The sequence below is a fragment of the Topomyia yanbarensis genome, chromosome 1, assembly GCF_030247195.1.
Source record: "Topomyia yanbarensis strain Yona2022 chromosome 1, ASM3024719v1, whole genome shotgun sequence".
NCBI lineage: Eukaryota > Metazoa > Arthropoda > Insecta > Diptera > Culicidae > Topomyia > Topomyia yanbarensis.
The window spans coordinates 202,915,614-202,936,054 of NC_080670.1; the positions used below are offsets into that span (position 1 = coordinate 202,915,614).

The following is a 20,441-nucleotide window of genomic DNA, read 5'->3' on the forward strand; positions in this document are numbered from 1 at the left end:
TCTCCGCAAGTCTGTGTATAAAGTGTCTGTAGTGGAACACTGATTTGTAACATTCATCATTTTGAAAGCATACACCGATTTTTAAGGAATTTTGTTCCAGCCTTAATATCTTTTATTTGTGGTTATATAATTGCCCCACAGACAACATATATTTAGACTAGAACAAAAAATCCTTGAATACCTGGGCAAACTTTCAAATTGATGAATTTTAGAATTCATTGTTTTACTAGGTTTGTTCCAGTTTGTGATGTCAGTAAAACGTCATGGTTGATTTCGACATTTCGAGGGACCGTGAGCTACTTAGTGGCGAATTCATTTTGAATCAAAAAACGTTAGCGGCAAGGCTCTGATGAAATGATCGGATTCAATGACACTTTTTGGATGCCAAAATGCAAAATTTTTCTTGGTGTGCACTCTTTCGTGACAAAACGTCTGAATCAGACGTGTCGAAAAGATTAATAATGTGCAACTGACAACACTGTCGTGTTTAAAAATCGCGATCCGTCAGAAACGTCAAAACGAACAAAATCGCGAAACGCCGATGTGAAAAAAACGGAGTGCAAAAAGTAAACCGCCTTTATTCCGGTCAGCGTTACTATCTTTTCCATGCATTTTTGTGCCCGATAATTGCAATCTGGGTAAAATCGTGTAAATCCGTATTCTAAATCGGCGGTTCGTTTAGTGAATACAGTTTTTTTTCTCAAGTGCTCGCGCTACCCACAGAAAATCATGTCAACCCGCACCCGCCGTGCCGCTACCAAAGCGCCGATCGTGATTATGTCCGACACGGACTCGGAACCAGAGGAAAGTGATCCGGAAGGTATCTTCTCCAGTCCGGACGTGAAACCGAAAGCTAAACGTGCCATCAAGCGTTCCGCCGATAGCGACGACGATTCCGATTTCGATGAAAGTAAGCTGAGAGAACAGTGAGTATCGAATATGTTTTGCGACATTTTGGAATCTGTTTTGTAAATGGTAATTTTTTTAGTAAACCACCTGCCAAGCGGAGAGCTTCCGGAAAGGCAGCAGAAAGTCCAGCGAAAAAACCAAAAGCTGAACCTAAACCGAGAAAACCACGGGAGCCGAAGGCTCCGAAGGAACCCAAGGCACCGAAGGTGCCAAAAGAACCGAAGGCGCCTAAAGCGCCGAAGCCACCGAAAGAGCCTAAAGCGCCGAAGGTACCGAAAGAGCCTAAAGTGCCGAAGGCACCGAAAGAACCCAAAGCACCTAGAGCGCCAAAGGCACCCAAAGAACCGAAGGCAGCTGCTGCTAAGCGAGGCGGTCGGAAGAAAGCTGTCGCTCAAACTGAGTCTGTCGGAGAGTCGAATGTTGCTATTGAGCAGCAGAATGATGTTAAGCATGAAGCTCAGAATCAGCTTGACGATTCCGACATACAAATTGTGGTTCCTGATCTTCCGCCGCAGGAAGAAAATAAACCTGTTGTATCTAAGATGGAAGCGAAAGAAGAAACCGATTCCCGACCAAAGTATAAAAAGCGTGTCAGTATGACCGTCCGGGACCAGTGGGATGATTTCGAGCTGTTGTCTGAAATGCAAAATATTGATCGGAACGTAGCACGCAACATTATTCGGTTGTTCGAGGAAGAAAATACGATTCCGTTTATGTGTCGCTATCGGAGGGAACTGATTGGCGATATGACACCGGACGATCTTCGTGACGTGAAACTGGCCTACAATCAGATTCTGGCCATTAAAGCAAAAGCGGATACTATCATTAAGAATCTCGAGAAAGAGGACAAACTTACCGAGGATATTAAACTGGATCTGATGTCGGCGAAAAGCGTGGACGAGTTGGAACACATGTACGCACCGTTTAAACCGGCCAACAAGGGCTCGTTGGCAGATCGGGCGAAGGCACTTGGGTTGGATACGTTTGCGGAGGGTATTTTGATTGGAAGTCTGCCGACAATTGATTTGCCTGATTTGGTGAAGCCGGAGATCGAAGGGTTGGAGACGATAGAGAAGGTAGAGGAAGGAATTAAACATTTGATGGCGCATAATTTCAGTAAGAATACAGCCGTGTTGGAAGAAATTCGTAGAATGTAAGTATACCAATTGGATTGAGGTCATGTTTTGGATTAAAATTTTTATTTTTTTGCCGCAGCATTACGAAGTATGACATCATGCTCAACTCCAGTCAGATTACGAAACCACGTGGGCGGGACAAGCCAGAATCGAACAACAACGGTGACACGCCACCTTCGGCTGCACCCGGCGGTAAAAGTGGCATTGCCGCCCTTAAAAGAATCCCGAAAAAGGTGGACGAATTCAAGTTTGAGCACTACTTCAGTTTTACCTGTGCCACTAAATATCTACGGCCGCATCAGATTATGGCCCTGAATCGAGGGGAAAATCAAAAAGTGCTCAGTATTAAGCTCCAGTTCAAGCACCAGGTGAAGGGCGATTTGTACTGGTTCCTGAAGCGGGAATATCTGCAGGACGGCATGCAGTCCAAGAAGCGCACGGAACTATTCGAGCAGTCGTTTGACGAAGCGTTTTCTAAGAAACGTAAGACATCTTTGTTCTCCAATAATCTTTACATGGTTAATGGTCATTTTATCCGAATATCGCTTGTCTGTATGTGTTTGTTTATTTTTGAACCTTTCTTGTTGGAAATTGTTTTTGTTGAATTGGTTTTCGCCTTGTCTCGAATGTGGTAGTCGGATTACAACCTATAGGACAGTTTTTTCAATTTTCCAAAAACAAACCAGTAACGATTTTTCCATTCCGCAGTGATTCCTCTAATGACACGCACTGTTCGCTCCGAACTTACGAAACGGGCCGAGAAGGGATCGGTGGAGGTATTTGCCAACAATCTGAAACAACTGCTGCTAACGGGACCGGTCAAAGGGGAGAAAATTCTTGGCATCGATCCGGGTTTCAGCAATGGCTGCAAGCTTGCACTTATCTCCGAGTGTGGAGATTTGCTGGACACGGCTACCGTCTATCCGCACATCGGAGGAGAACGTTCCAAGGTAGCCCCGGGAATTATTGCCAACATGATGAACAAACTAAACTGCAATCTGATTGCATTGGGGAATGGAACCGCTTGCCGGGAGACGGAATCGATGCTGTCCTATATGTTGGAAGAGGGAATTCTAGACAAGCGATGGGTCCGGTACTGTATCGTACCGGAACAGGGGGCTTCGATCTACTCCTGCAGTGAGATTGCCAAAAAAGAATTTCCCAAGATGGACGTGAATTTGATCAGTGCCGGTAGGAACCGTTCTTCCATTCGATTACTAAATCAACACTTTACCTACTCAATTTATTTTTAGTTTCAATCGCCCGTCGCCTGCAGGATCCACTCTGCGAGTACGTTAAAATTGAACCGCGCCATCTTGGCGTAGGAATGTATCAACATGACCTGAACGAGAAAACGCTCTCGGAAACCCTCGACGAGGTGGTAATGGAATGTGTAAGTTTCGTTGGCGTTGACATCAACACAGCCTCCGTCAGTTTGCTCAGTCACGTAGCCGGTTTGACGGCCAAACGGGCTGAACACATTGTGTCCCACCGGACCCGTAATGGTCCCTTCCGCAGTCGTGATCAACTGCTCAAAGTAAAATTCATTGGTGACAAAACGTACACTCAGTGTGCTGGATTTATTCGAATCGAACCGTTGACCGCTGGAATCCGAGAGTACAATCTGCTAGATTCGACCTGGGTTCATCCGGAAAGTTACGAGCTTGCGGAGAACATAATTAAAAAGGCAGGTCAGTCGAACAAAGACATCGGTCGGGCAGATTTCATCCTAGCTATTCGAGATTTCGCCTACCGAACACCGATGAATGCGCTGATGAGCATGTTTAGTCAACCGGCCGAACGAATTGATTGCGTGCTAACGGCCCTACAGCGGGATCTGCTGAGAGATTATCGAGCCGACGTCAACAAACCGCCAATGTTCAAGAAGGGGCTGACGTCGATGGCGGACCTGGCGGAAGGAACTGTCCTCACCGGAGCGGTTAACAATGTGACCGATTTCGGGGCGTTTGTCGACATTGGAGTTGAGACTAATGGACTGATTCATCGAAGCAAGATGAACGGGAAACGAGTGAACATTGGCGACAGAGTAGAAGTGACCGTGCTTTCGATCGACGTCGCCAAAGGTCGGCTTGGTTTAAAGCTGGAGCAAATACTGTAAGCAGACGATGGGTGGGGAAGCCCTGATTCTGTAAAAGTTTCAAATAGTACATACTCTTGTAGTTTTAGATGGTTCCAACTCACGACTCACAGTAATACAAATATGTCGAAATGTTATTTTCGATTAATAGATGTTGCACGTTACTCTTCCGAAATGCCGTTCCAAATTTTTCTCGTCACGTTGGACTTTGGGGTACAGATCGTACAAGAGCTCGTTAACCTTTTACACTCAAGGCACCAGAGCACTTTCTTTCAGGACATCGAAAGTTGTTAAGGTGTGTTCACAAGTGGTGTTTCCATTTTTGGAACAAGCGTTAGCCTGGTATCTTGGTTAAACGCCATCCTGGGCGATTGCCCGCCATCGCCTTGACCCTGCTGCCAGGTCAAACTTTCGTCGACTTCTTGAGCCTCTGGGTCTGCTTCTGCTGCGATGTCCTGCTGGGTTCCAGTCTAACGCTTGCTTGCTGATCTCGTTTCCGCCCCTGCGCAGAGTGTGGCCGACCTACCTCCACTTTCGTTCCGGAATCTCTGTCGCTATCGGCTTCTGGTGACATCAACGATGGAGCTCAGCATTAGAGATCCAGTTGTGAGGCCACCATGCACGAATTATGTACCGCAGGCATCTATTGATGGAAACCTGCGGCCGTTGCGTGTTCTCCACTGATACGCATGCCTTCTTGATCCTTGCTCCTATGTCGATCTTGGTGGCTCCATCGGACGCCATTTGGCTACCAAGATATTGGAAGCTTTCGTCATTCTCCACTGCTTGCCCAGCTACCGTAAAATTGGAAGAGTTGACCGTGTTTATATCCAACGATTTGGTCTTGTTGACGTTGATTTTGAGACCTGCCGCTGAGGAGCGATCGGCAAGATCATCAAGCTTACTCTGCATGTCAGAGCGCCGTTGTGCTAGGAGAGCAACGTCATCAGCCAATTCGAAGTCATTCAGATGCTGCATAGTAATAGGTTGCCATATTAATTAATTCATGTTTGAACATGAAAACATGATTCATGTTTAAACATGAAAACATGATTCATGTTCGAACATGAAAACATGATTCATGTTCGAACATGAAAACATGATTCATGTTTGAACATGAAAACATGATTCATGTTCGAACATGAAAACATGATTCATGTTTGAACATGAAAACATGATTCATGTTCGAACATGAAAACATGATTCATGTTTGAACATGAAAACATTATTCATGTTTGAACATGAAAACATGATTCATGTTTAAACATGAAAACATGATTCATGTTCGAACATGAAAACATGATTCATGTTCGAACATGAAAACATGATTCATGTTCGAACATGATTCATGTTTGAACATGAAAACATGATTCATGTTCGAACATGAAAACATGATTCATGTTTGAACATGAAAACATGATTCATGTTCGAACATGAAAACATGATTCATGTTTGAACATGAAAACATTATTCATGTTTGAACATGAAAACATGATTCATGTTCGAACATGAAAACATGATTCATGTTTGAACATGAAAACATTATTCATGTTTGAACATGAAAACATTATTCATGTTTGAGCATGAAAACATGATTCATGTTTGAACATGAAAACATGATTCATGTTTAAACATGATTCATGTTTGAACATGAAAACATGATTCATGTTTGAACATGAAAACATGATTCATGTTTGAACATGAAAACATGATTCATGTTTGAACAAGAAAACATGATTCATGTTTGAGCATGACAACATGATTCATGTTTGAACATGAAAACATTATTCATGTTTGAACATGAAAACATGATTCATGTTCGAACATGAAAACATGATTCATGTTTGAACATGAAAACATTATTCATGTTTGAACATGAAAACATGATTCATGTTTGAACATGAAAACATTATTCATGTTTGAACAAGAAAACATGATTCATGTTTGAGCATGACAACATGATTCATGTTTGAACATGAAAACATGATTCATGTTTGAACATGAAAACATGATTCATGTTTGAACATGAAAACATGATTCATGTTCGAACATGATAACATGATTCATGTTTGAACATGAAAACATGATTCATGTTTGAACATGAAAACATGATTCATGTTTGAACATGAAAACATGATTCATGTTCGAACATGAAAACATGATTCATGTTTGAACATGAAAACATGATTCATGTTTGAACATGAAAACATGATTCATGTTTGAACATGAAAACATGATTCATGTTTGAACATGAAAACATGATTCATGTTTGAACATGAAAACATGATTCATGTTCGAACATGAAAACATGATTCATGTTCGAACATGAAAACATGATTCATGTTCGAACATGAAAACATGATTCATGTTTGAACATGATTCATGTTCGAACATGAAAACATGATTCATGTTTGAGCATGAAAACATGATTCATGTTTGAACATGAAAACATGATTCATGTTTGAACATGAAAACATGATTCATGTTCGAACATGAAAACATGATTCATGTTTGAACATGAAAACATGATTCATGTTCGAACATGAAAACATGATTCATGTTTGAACATGAAAACATGATTCATGTTTGAACAAGAAAACATGATTCATGTTTGAGCATGAAAACATGATTCATGTTTGAACATGAAAACATGATTCATGTTTGAACATAAAAACATGATTCATGTTTGAACATGAAAACATGATTCATGTTTAAACATGATTCATGTTTGAACATGAAAACATGATTCATGTTTGAACATGAAAACATGATTCATGTTTGAACATGAAAACATGATTCATGTTTGAACAAGAAAACATGATTCATGTTTGAGCATGACAACATGATTCATGTTTGAACATGAAAACATGATTCATGTTTGAACATGAAAACATGATTCATGTTTGAACATGAAAACATGATTCATGTTCGAACATGAAAACATGATTCATGTTTGAACATGAAAACATGATTCATGTTTGAACAAGAAAACATGATTCATGTTTGAGCATGACAACATGATTCATGTTTGAACATGAAAACATGATTCATGTTTGAACATGAAAACATGATTCATGTTTGAACATGAAAACATGATTCATGTTCGAACATGATAACATGATTCATGTTTGAACATGAAAACATGATTCATGTTTGAACATGAAAACATGATTCATGTTTGAACATGAAAACATGATTCATGTTTGAACATGAAAACATGATTCATGTTTGAACATGAAAACATGATTCATGTTTGAACATGAAAACATTATTCATGTTTGAACATGAAAACATGATTCATGTTCGAACATGAAAACATGATTCATGTTTGAACATGAAAACATTATTCATGTTTGAACATGAAAACATTATTCATGTTTGAGCATGAAAACATGATTCATGTTTGAACATGAAAACATGATTCATGTTTGAACATGAAAACATGATTCATGTTTGAACATGAAAACATGATTCATGTTTGAACATGAAAACATGATTCATGTTTGAACATGAAAACATGATTCATGTTTAAACATGATTCATGTTTGAACATGAAAACATGATTCATGTTTGAACAAGAAAACATGATTCATGTTTGAGCATGACAACATGATTCATGTTTGAACATGAAAACATGATTCATGTTTGAGTATGACAACATGATTCATGTTTGAACATGAAAACATGATTCATGTTTGAACATGAAAACATGATTCATGTTTGAACATGAAAACATGATTCATGTTCGAACATGATAACATGATTCATGTTTGAACATGAAAACATGATTCATGTTTGAACATGAAAACATGATTCATGTTTGAACATGAAAACATGATTCATGTTCGAACATGAAAACATGATTCATGTTTGAACATGAAAACATGATTCATGTTTGAACATGAAAACATGATTCATGTTTGAACATGAAAACATGATTCATGTTTGAACATGAAAACATGATTCATGTTTGAACATGAAAACATGATTCATGTTTGAACATGAAAACATGATTCATGTTTGAACATGAAAACATGATTCATGTTTGAACATGAAAACATGATTCATGTTCGAACATGAAAACATGATTCATGTTCGAACATGAAAACATGATTCATGTTTGAACATGATTCATGTTCGAACATGAAAACATGATTCATGTTTGAACATGAAAACATGATTCATGTTTGAACATGAAAACATGATTCATGTTTGAACATGAAAACATGATTCATGTTCGAACATGAAAACATGATTCATGTTCGAACATGAAAACATGATTCATGTTTGAACATGATTCATGTTCGAACATGAAAACATGATTCATGTTTGAGCATGAAAACATGATTCATGTTCGAACATGAAAACATGATTCATGTTTGAACATGAAAACATGATTCATGTTTGAACATGAAAACATGATTCATGTTTGAACATGAAAACATGATTCATGTTTGAACAAGAAAACATGATTCATGTTTGAGCATGACAACATGATTCATGTTTGAACATGAAAACATGATTCATGTTCGAACATGATAACATGATTCATGTTCGAACATGAAAACATGATTCATGTTTGAACATGAAAACATGATTCATGTTTGAACATGAAAACATGATTCATGTTTGAACATGAAAACATGATTCATGTTTGAACATGAAAACATGATTCATGTTCGAACATGAAAACATGATTCATGTTTGAACATGAAAACATGATTCATGTTTGAACATGAAAACATGATTCATGTTTGAACATGAAAACATGATTCATGTTTGAACATGAAAACATGATTCATGTTCGAACATGAAAACATGATTCATGTTCGAACATGAAAACATGATTCATGTTCGAACATGAAAACATGATTCATGTTTGAACATGAAAACATGATTCATGTTCGAACATGAAAACATGATTCATGTTTGAACATGAAAACATGATTCATGTTTGAACATGAAAACATGATTCATGTTTGAACAAGAAAACATGATTCATGTTTGAGCATGACAACATGATTCATGTTTGAACATGAAAACATGATTCATGTTCGAACATGATAACATGATTCATGTTCGAACATGAAAACATGATTCATGTTTGAACATGAAAACATGATTCATGTTTGAACATGAAAACATGATTCATGTTCGAACATGAAAACATGATTCATGTTCGAACATGAAAACATGATTCATGTTCGAACATGAAAACATGATTCATGTTTGAACATGATTCATGTTCGAACATGAAAACATGATTCATGTTTGAGCATGAAAACATGATTCATGTTTGAACAGGAAAACATGATTCATGTTCGAACATGAAAACATGATTCATGTTCGAACATGATTCATGTTTGAACATGAAAACATGATTCATGTTTGAACATGAAAACATGATTCATGTTTGAACATGAAAACATGATTCATGTTTGAACATGAAAACATGATTCATGTTCGAACAAGAAAACATGATTCATGTTTGAACATGATTCATGTTTGAACATGAAAACATGATTCATGTTTGAACATGAAAACATGATTCATGTTTGAACATGAAAACATGATTCATGTTCGAACATGATAACATGATTCATGTTTGAACAAGAAAACATGATTCATGTTTGAACATGATTCATGTTTGAACATGATTCATGTTTGAACATGAAAACATGATTCATGTTTGAACATGAAAACATGATTCATGTTTGAACATGAAAACATGATTCATGTTCGAACAAGAAAACATGACTCATGTTCGAACATGAAAACATGATTCATGTTTGAACATGAAAACATGATTCATGTTTGAACATGAAAACATGATTCATGTTTGAACATGAAAACATGATTCATGTTTGAACATGAAAACATGATTCATGTTTGAACATGAAAACATGATTCATGTTTGAACATGAAAACATGATTCATGTTTGAACATGAAAACATGATTCATGTTTGAACATGAAAACATGATTCATGTTTGAACATGAAAACATGATTCATGTTTGAACATGAAAACATGATTCATGTTTGAACATGAAAACATGATTCATGTTCGAACATGAAAACATGATTCATGTTCGAACATGAAAACATGATTCATGTTTGAACATGATTCATGTTTGAACATGAAAACATGATTCATGTTTGAACATGAAAACATGATTCATGTTTGAACATGAAAACATGATTCATGTTCGAACATGAAAACATGATTCATGTTCGAACATGAAAACATGATTCATGTTCGAACATGAAAACATGATTCATGTTTGAGCATGAAAACATGATTCATGTTTGAGCATGATTCATGTTCGAACATGAAAACATGATTCATGTTTGAACATGAAAACATGATTCATGTTTGAACAAGAAAACATGATTCATGTTTGAGCATGAAAACATGATTCATGTTTGAACATGAAAACATGATTCATGTTTGAACATGATTCATGTTCGAACATGAAAACATGATTCATGTTTGAACATGAAAACATGATTCATGTTTGAACAAGAAAACATGATTCATGTTTGAGCATGAAAACATGATTCATGTTTGAACATGAAAACATGATTCATGTTTGAACATAAAAACATGATTCATGTTCGAACATGAAAACATGATTCATGTTTGAGCATGAAAACATGATTCATGTTTGAACATGAAAACATGATTCATGTTTGAACATGAAAACATGATTCATGTTTGAACATGAAAACATGATTCATGTTTGAACATGATTCATGTTCGAACATGAAAACATGATTCATGTTTGAACATGAAAACATGATTCATGTTTGAACAAGAAAACATAATTCATGTTTGAGCATGAAAACATGATTCATGTTTGAACATGAAAACATGATTCATGTTTGAACATAAAAACATGATTCATGTTCGAACATGAAAACATGATTCATGTTTGAACATGAAAACATGATTCATGTTTGAACATGAAAACATGATTCATGTTCAAACAAGAAAACATGATTCATGTTTGAACATGAAAACATGATTCAAGTTTGAACATGATTCATGTTCGAACATGATTCATGTTCAAACAAGAAAACATGATTCATGTTTGAACATGAAAACATGATTCATGTTCGAACATGATTCATGTTCAAACAAGAAAACATGATTCATGTTTGAACATGAAAACATGATTCATGTTTGAACATGATTCATGTTTGAACATGAAAACATGATTCATGTTCGAACATGAAAACATGATTCATGTTCGAACATGAAAACATGATTCATGTTTGAACATGATTCATGTTCGAACATGAAAACATGATTCATGTTTGAGCATGAAAACATGATTCATGTTTGAACAGGAAAACATGATTCATGTTCGAACATGAAAACATGATTCATGTTCGAACATGATTCATGTTTGAACATGAAAACATGATTCATGTTTGAACATGAAAACATGATTCATGTTTGAACATGAAAACATGATTCATGTTTGAACATGAAAACATGATTCATGTTTGAACATGAAAACATGATTCATGTTCGAACAAGAAAACATGATTCATGTTTGAACATGATTCATGTTTGAACATGAAAACATGATTCATGTTTGAACATGAAAACATGATTCATGTTTGAACATGAAAACATGATTCATGTTCGAACATGATAACATGATTCATGTTTGAACAAGAAAACATGATTCATGTTTGAACATGATTCATGTTTGAACATGATTCATGTTTGAACATGAAAACATGATTCATGTTTGAACATGAAAACATGATTCATGTTTGAACATGAAAACATGATTCATGTTCGAACAAGAAAACATGACTCATGTTCGAACATGAAAACATGATTCATGTTTGAACATGAAAACATGATTCATGTTTGAACATGAAAACATGATTCATGTTTGAACATGAAAACATGATTCATGTTTGAACATGAAAACATGATTCATGTTTGAACATGAAAACATGATTCATGTTTGAACATGAAAACATGATTCATGTTTGAACATGAAAACATGATTCATGTTCGAACATGAAAACATGATTCATGTTCGAACATGAAAACATGATTCATGTTTGAACATGATTCATGTTTGAACATGAAAACATGATTCATGTTTGAACATGAAAACATGATTCATGTTTGAACATGAAAACATGATTCATGTTCGAACATGAAAACATGATTCATGTTCGAACATGAAAACATGATTCATGTTCGAACATGAAAACATGATTCATGTTTGAGCATGAAAACATGATTCATGTTTGAGCATGATTCATGTTCGAACATGAAAACATGATTCATGTTTGAACATGAAAACATGATTCATGTTTGAACAAGAAAACATGATTCATGTTTGAGCATGAAAACATGATTCATGTTTGAACATGAAAACATGATTCATGTTTGAACATGATTCATGTTCGAACATGAAAACATGATTCATGTTTGAACATGAAAACATGATTCATGTTTGAACAAGAAAACATGATTCATGTTTGAGCATGAAAACATGATTCATGTTTGAACATGAAAACATGATTCATGTTTGAACATAAAAACATGATTCATGTTCGAACATGAAAACATGATTCATGTTTGAGCATGAAAACATGATTCATGTTTGAACATGAAAACATGATTCATGTTTGAACATGAAAACATGATTCATGTTTGAACATGAAAACATGATTCATGTTTGAACATGATTCATGTTCGAACATGAAAACATGATTCATGTTTGAACATGAAAACATGATTCATGTTTGAACAAGAAAACATAATTCATGTTTGAGCATGAAAACATGATTCATGTTTGAACATGAAAACATGATTCATGTTTGAACATAAAAACATGATTCATGTTCGAACATGAAAACATGATTCATGTTTGAACATGAAAACATGATTCATGTTTGAACATGAAAACATGATTCATGTTCAAACAAGAAAACATGATTCATGTTTGAACATGAAAACATGATTCAAGTTTGAACATGATTCATGTTCGAACATGATTCATGTTCAAACAAGAAAACATGATTCATGTTTGAACATGAAAACATGATTCATGTTCGAACATGATTCATGTTCAAACAAGAAAACATGATTCATGTTTGAACATGAAAACATGATTCATGTTTGAACATGATTCATGTTTGAACATGAAAACATGATTCATGTTTGAACATGAATCATGTTTCAACATGAAAACATGAATCATGTTCCAACATGAAAACATGATTTATGTTTTCTTTTATAATTTAACCATTCAATTCATCGTTACCCGAATAGAAATGTACAGTAACAAAACTATGAATTTCGCTGTGACAGTACAGTAATTTTACAATAATTTACAGTGAATTCTAGTGTTATGCTACAATACAAAAACAATAAACTTTGATGTTTCTACAGTAAATTTCAATGTAAAATCGACTTTTACAGTATAAAAGGGGGGTGGTTATGTATCTTAACATTAAAAAAATCGATTTTTTTCCATACATTTTTCTCACGTAAACAGTAAAATTTAATGTGAATTTGTATCGGTTTTTTGTTGAACAATAAAATTGATTGTTACTTGAAATTTGATTGTAAATCTATTGCGAGAACTCTGCGTCAAACAATTGTGAAACAGTAATAACTATAATATTTATTGTTTTATGATTGTTTGTAGGGTAAATACCATTGTAAAATTCTATTCGGGTACTATTGGGAACATTGTAGAACTATTGTTATATCCATTGAATAGAATCAAAGTTCAAATTGTAGGAACAATACAAAAGTTTCAGCTCTAATGGCTACTATATCCCATAATGTAGGTTTATTGTTCGGACTATGTGACAAATGATTTTTAACTATGCTGGCTGGCCTAGGGGCAGATCACTCTAGGAATGTATAACAAATTTGCATCAAATTAGAAAAAAATGCATTTAATTTTCATTTTTTCATCAACTTTGCACTCCCTCGCACAAAAGTTTGTTTAACAATCGTCCTACGCTGATCCACTTTGTTCGACGTTTTGTTAAATGTAGGGCTAGTTTTTTGTTGGGTTTTGACGTCTTACACGCAACGCAAAATACATTTTGAATTTCTATTTTGATGGGAAGAAATGCATTTAATTTCGCTGATTTTTCAAAATGCATCACAAGTGATCTGCCCCTAGGGGCTGGCCGACGAGAACTCAATTGTGACATTAGCACTTTTTAAAAACATGCTCTAGAATTGCTGTCGGATTCTTGAGTGGCTACGTTCATCTGTCATCTGCAAAATATCAAAATACGCGTCGAGCAGCATCGATGCTAAAATTGTGTGTAAATTAGTGTAGTTTGTAATTTATCTATTAACACTTAAAATAAAATTCATTAGCTACAGACCAACGATATCTGACGAAAAAATGAGCACCCAAAATCGAAAAACCCCGTTAAAAGCCGTCAAACGGGAGGTACGTGTCAAGCGATCGGACGTCCGCCAGTGCCGACTCTGCCTACGTGTTGTCCCGCGGGAATTGGTTCGCTGTACCCGCTCTGGGATAGATTTCCGACGTAAAGTATTTGATGCCGTTTCGGTTAAGATCACCGCTTTTGACCGAACAACCGCGGTTTGCATCAACTGCCTCCGGCTGGTGGACATGATCTACAGCTTCCGGAAGGCGTGCCGGAAGACGGATTTGATACAAACCAACACATCGTTGATGCTGCACGAAGGTAACTGGACCGGTGAAGAGAACCAGGAAGCACTAGAGAACTGTCAGGAATTGGTTAGACGGAATCGGTCGGAAATTGATCAGCTGTTCGAGTATTCCGGTTTGACAAGTGGACAACCACACGAAGAAATTGTTAAAACAACGGAGGATGTCGTGTTGGAGTCGATCGAAGAACCGAACATGCAAGCTGACGAAATCACCGACAGCGAACCGGAAATGAGTTTGGAGTGTGCGACGCAATTTGATACTGTCGTGGAGAAGAAAAAAAGGGACTACGTCCCAGGACATAAGTACATCTGCGAAATATGCGGGCAGCTGGTAGATAAAAACGAAAGCGAATATCATCATAACAAACACTTGAACTTCAAGCCGTATATTTGTCCTGAAGAAGGATGTGAAACTACGTTCTATTCGGAGCGATCAAAGGACCGGCACGTGAAGACGGTGCATTTGGATCAGGGCGAAAGGTTCGAATGCCCTATATGCCAGAGAATGATCAAAGGGAAAGTCCATTTAGAGCAGCATATAACGGTACACGGAGAAAATAACAAGCGAAAGGTGCCTTGTCCGATATGCGGGAAGAAATTCTATTCGTGAGTACGGCTACAGCTTAAAAGCAAGTATCTATTTCAGAGGATTTTTTACAGGTCATATTTGAAGGATCACCAGTCCGTTCATAGTGGAGCGATGAATTATAGCTGCGAAAAATGCGGACGAAGGTACAACGCCAAAACTAATTGTACGACGCATCAGAAAAAATGTCGCGCGAAGCCTATGAAGGTCGAGTCGGATGAGGATATTATATACAATTGATTTAATCGATGTTGCGTACTAATAAAATTGCATAAGGTTGAATACAATTACTCAGGAAACTTTTAGGACCACTACATATTCGTCCGTGTTAGCTACGTGTAATAGTTCCATCTATCCAGGAATTTCAAACAAAATGGGACTGTTAGGCGTACCACTAAGCTGGGATCGCACTACATGCACTGTATTGATAAATAGTTATACATTAATATGGAAACAATATCCAGCGATGCAACCGCACGACTAACAAACGGAACCATGTCTTCACTGCCAATCGCTGTCCACCTTTTCCCAGTTTTCGATAAACGTCCGATCGATGGTGTTGATCATAACTTCCCCGCAGTACAAACAGTCGGACGCTAGGATGTCTTCAATCTGATTCTTCAAATGCTCCTTGCTGGACATTGTGTCCCCAAGGTGGCTCCCCGTATCAACTGGCTGGTTCTGTGCAGCATTCAACTGTTGCTTTAAGCTCATCAGATGATTGACAACTTCGAAACCTAAAAAGAGATGGGACAAGGACTCTTTAAATTGAACTCAGATTTTAGAATAACAGTTTGATAACTTACTAAGCTGTGGTAGCAGTTGCCTTTCGAGACAATCCCCATGAAATTTGTGACCACAGTGGAATATGAAGAACGGCTTCAACAGCAAGTAAACTCCGCAGATTGCACACTGCTCCTGAGCGCCAATCGTAACGGACCGATTGCGAAACGATTGCAGCTCGGAACGTACCCGTTCCGCCGATTTGGCCGATTCTTCCATATCTTTGCGCTGCTCCTGAATCTTGATGTTGTACTCCTTCAACGATTCACAGATGGCTTCCTTAAAGTGATCGATCTTCTGGAAGTCGGAGAAGTAAGGCAGCAGATCCTCTATCCGGAGCAGATCACATTCCTTCAAGATTTTCAGTGCTTCCTGGACGTTTTCATGCTTGCCATGGATCTCTTTCTCGGCAATGATTAGCCATAACTTTTTGCGAAGATTTCTGTCCCGTGACTGCGATGCAGTTGCCTTGGCCAGCTGAATGTCAAACGTTAGAGCTAGTTCGACCGCTGGGACCCACATTTCAAGCAAACACTGTAGGAAAACGCTCGCTTCCTTAATCTCACGTTTCAAACAAATCCGCAGCGCATAATGAGCATCGTAGCTAACCATCGTAATGTCCTTGCCTTGAGTCTCCAAAAATGTCAACAACTTTTCCGGGAAGTGTTCGCTGTACAGTTGAATCAAATAGTTGTGGATTGCCGGTTCGGAACAACCGGTGGAATGGATGCAGAATTCTAAATATTTTACAATTTCGGCCACATGCTTCGGGCTATCCAAATAGAGCAAGGCAGGAATAAGTTTAATCGGATCCAACCGTTTACCCTGGACGATCAGGACGTTGATCGTCTCCGCCGGCAATTCCTCCATCATAACCGGTGCATACTTGTAAATCAACTCCTGGCGACTCTGTGCTCTCAGCACTGAAAGAGCATCCTCAAATCGAGCCTGATTCACGTACTGTTGAATCACACTTTCGTAGTCCTGATGAATTGTTGTTAGCGCGGTTAAATTGTGACTGTCCCCATGGGAAGCCATCAGATCGTAGATGACCGATCGGTTCTTCTTCATGCAATCGATCACCACAGCCGTTTGCATAAAAGCGTCGAACTCTTTCTGCAGCCTCCGCTCCTGTTCCACATTATCCCCAGCACAACGTGAAATTTCAATCAAATACAGCTCCACCAGCCACACAATCAGCATCGTAATCTGAGTTTTCTCTTTTGGATTCAGTTTCGCCAGTCGGTTCTTCAAATACAGCATTAGGGCATCATTCTGATTGCGCTGCAGGAACCGCAAACAGACCTCTTCGAAGCTCAGCTGAGTATTGGAATAGATTCGGGCTGCCTCCAGGTAATCACCCACATCGAAATAGGACTGAGCCTGTTTGACTAGCACCATGTCCCGGTGGGCCGGATTGTCGTTGCAGTACTGCAGGGCCAGGTCAAACTTTTGCCGATCGGCGTACAAACGCCAAGCGTTGCGCTGCTCGTTGTAGATCTGGGGAGGGCGGAAACTTGTATTTAGAAAAATGGGTTTGAAGCAAGTTAGTTTTAAAGAAAATTAAAAAAACGGGTAGATTTCCCCGATTTATACCCACCTTATAACGAAAGATCATCTTATTACTGTACACATACGTCACATTGGACCGCACATCCTTCACCACGTTAGCCAGCTTGCCGTACTGCTCCACAAAATACTCCTCGTAAACGACCTGATAGTTGAGCAGCGAAATGGCCGTTACCTGGTCCGCGTACAGTAGAATCGCGTGAAAATCGGTTAGCACAAACGACAACGGTATGTTGCTTTTCGGCACCACCTTGTAGGCATTTTCCGCCGCTTGCGGAACACCGTCCTCCTGCGCCGGATAGGGAATCAACTCCTTCTGTACCACAAACTGCGGTGTATCCATTTTCGGATCGATCTCCTGAAAATTGATCCCGTCTTCCGTCAGACAGCCGAAGCTTTTCGGAAAATCTTCCTCATAATTGAACTGCAGCTTCGAGTAGTTTAGCTTACTGGCCACATGCTCGAAATCGTTCAGCTGCTCCGGTATGTTCAAATAAGAGTTAAAAACTTTCTGCAAGTGTCCGGATGTCATCTTAGACTCAGCATGCCGGATAGTTTCATGAAACGTGTAAATTCTATCCAGCGTCAGCACCAGAATAATGCAGTGCAAATTTCGCTGATCCTGCCGCATGTGAAACTCTATACCGGTGATCGGACGACTATCGCCACCGGTGCCAACGTCAAAAACATGCCGAACAGTCTGTTGAACCAACTTATCTCCCGTGTCGATTCCGATATCTGCTTCATAAATAGCGCCTTTGATGGTGCCCAGCAGAATCGGTCCGGTCATAAGCTCCGAATTGTTGGAATAATTAAATCCGATTGCTGTTATTTCCTGATCTTTAAGCTGAAACAATTAGACATAAATTTCAACTCCTACTCGAGAAATAAACGACCAGCAATACCTTCGAAACAAACTTCGGCTTGAAACTGTTCCGCTGCAAGTACAGCACTTCGGGCGAAAAATTCGTCGATTTGGGTGCGAGCGTTATAAACAGATGTGCCCCCAGCGGATCCAGAAACAGACTGACAGGCTTCAAGCCACCGATCTGCTTATCGATCGGTACCTCCGTGAACTTATCCGGCTGCTTGATGTTCATCCGCAGTATCGTCAGATTAGTCATCAGTATAATTACCCAATCGTTTTGCACCGAAAGAAACAGAATACCGGCCGGAAGGTTAAGGTTCATCTTTTGCTTCGCGAATATTGGCTGCTCCTTTTTCATACGAACACTGACGTAGCCCGAGGAAGGGGGCCGATTGGGTGGATCCGCATCGCTGGTATTTTCCCGTATCAACGCCGAAGAATACTGGTCAAAGATGGAGGCCATGGTCCAGGTGGGTATTGCGATTCCGGAACACCTGTATTGGATGGTAAGTCGGGAACTTTGACCAAATTAAATATCTTTCACTAAATCGATTAGATCTGATGCGAAAATTGACAAGAAATCCTTTTGTTATTGTTGACGATAAGATACTGCAAATTTATAACAGGGAACTATGTAGAGAAAGAAAAGTGGCAGCGTACTGATTTGTGAGTGTGGAAATTTATCAGGGTTGATTTCGATGAAAAACGATTTTTGGGCTAACTGGTACGGGACCATTCATAAATGACGTAGCATGATATGGAGGAGGGGGAGTTTTGTATTTTGTGATTATGTGTGACGACAGGGGGGTAGGGAGTCATGCCATGCTACGTAGCTTTTTTAATGGGGAATAATTAACATCGTTTTTTTTAATTTACCCGGTATTTAGAGATTTGTGACGAAATGCTACGATGGGAGAGGGGGCTGTTAAAAATCACTCAAAAAGGCTACGTTATTTATGGATGGTCCCTAATCAGCCACATGAAAATTTGTTTTCAGCGAACACCGGTTTTCATCCAGTGAAGAAATTGGCCGGTAGCGTCTACAGAAAATTGTCGCAAAATCGGATTAAGGCCATATCCGGGTCAAACCAGTTCGGAATCCTGAATGGATTCTCTAGGGATACCAGCTCAAAAGTAACAACCGATTCCGTTGTTGCATTTGAGCTGGAATTTACACAATCCATTGAAGATTCCGTATCGGTTTGCGAATGATTTGACCCAGTCAAACCTTGCGAAAACAATTTTAATGCCGTGAGAGGTCTAGCTCAACTGTAATTTTACTATATTTTATTTACCGTTTCTGACAAAAGCGGTTAAACCAACCGATGCTGCTCACTTTTATCCCGAATCCAGCAAGGAATGTACTGCCAAGATCTCTGTACGCTTCCTGCCACATCTTTGTCAGATGTTTTGCTCGATTCGTGCTAAATTCTACCAGGTAGGAATTGCCAGGATCTTTGCACAATTTATGTCCGAGTTATGCAAGGGTTTTGCTCGGTTCGCGAGCGAAACCGAGTTCGCCCTAGCTCAACTAACCCGACAGAAAACGCGCAGAAATCTGACAGGGCTGACAAACCAAGCCTGACCGAAATCTAGCAGAGCGGTCTCTGCCAGAAAATTTGGTGACTGGGATCAAGCGAGTAATAAACCAGGACAGTTCAAAGGGAACTACCTCCATCCATCAACTCTTAATCGATTCTCTCCAGATTTTCGACAGCTTCGAAAGTTCTAGGTTCTGGCAGGTAGAGCTACGGCAGTAAATAATTTCTGGAGTCAGGCAGGCATAGCTC

The 20,441-nt window shown here is 38.4% G+C and overlaps 3 protein-coding genes across 4 annotated transcripts; 2 read left to right on the forward strand and 1 right to left on the reverse strand.

Annotated features, from left to right (window-relative positions):
• Nucleotides 1-511: 511 nt before the first annotated feature.
• LOC131688565 (uncharacterized protein YdcI) lies at nucleotides 512-4,291 on the forward strand. The gene is made up of 5 exons (XM_058972902.1): nucleotides 512-926; nucleotides 989-2,062; nucleotides 2,125-2,528; nucleotides 2,754-3,236; nucleotides 3,299-4,291. Exons 1-5 carry the CDS (start codon nucleotides 730-732, stop codon nucleotides 4,162-4,164), a joined length of 3,024 nt encoding a protein of 1,007 aa, XP_058828885.1. The 5' UTR covers nucleotides 512-729; the 3' UTR covers nucleotides 4,165-4,291.
• Nucleotides 4,292-14,391: 10,100 nt separating this feature from the next.
• LOC131688625 (zinc finger protein 69 homolog) lies at nucleotides 14,392-15,671 on the forward strand. The gene is made up of 3 exons (XM_058973022.1): nucleotides 14,392-14,462; nucleotides 14,522-15,451; nucleotides 15,506-15,671. Exons 1-3 carry the CDS (start codon nucleotides 14,452-14,454, stop codon nucleotides 15,669-15,671), a joined length of 1,107 nt encoding a protein of 368 aa, XP_058829005.1. The 5' UTR covers nucleotides 14,392-14,451.
• Nucleotides 15,672-19,256, reverse strand: LOC131688570 (vacuolar protein sorting-associated protein 18 homolog). Of its 2 annotated transcripts, XM_058972922.1 has the most exons (5): nucleotides 19,196-19,256; nucleotides 18,689-19,145; nucleotides 17,815-18,630; nucleotides 16,238-17,714; nucleotides 15,672-16,168 (listed from the first exon to the last, which is right to left on the reverse strand). In XM_058972922.1, the coding sequence occupies exons 2-5, from the start codon at nucleotides 19,112-19,114 to the stop codon at nucleotides 15,933-15,935; spliced, it is 2,955 nt and encodes a 984-aa protein (XP_058828905.1). In that variant the 5' UTR covers nucleotides 19,115-19,145; nucleotides 19,196-19,256; the 3' UTR covers nucleotides 15,672-15,932. The 2 variants fall into 2 exon arrangements, with proteins under 2 accessions (XP_058828905.1, XP_058828896.1); XM_058972913.1 differs by having other exon boundaries at nucleotides 18,689-19,253.
• Nucleotides 19,257-20,441: the final 1,185 nt, after the last annotated feature.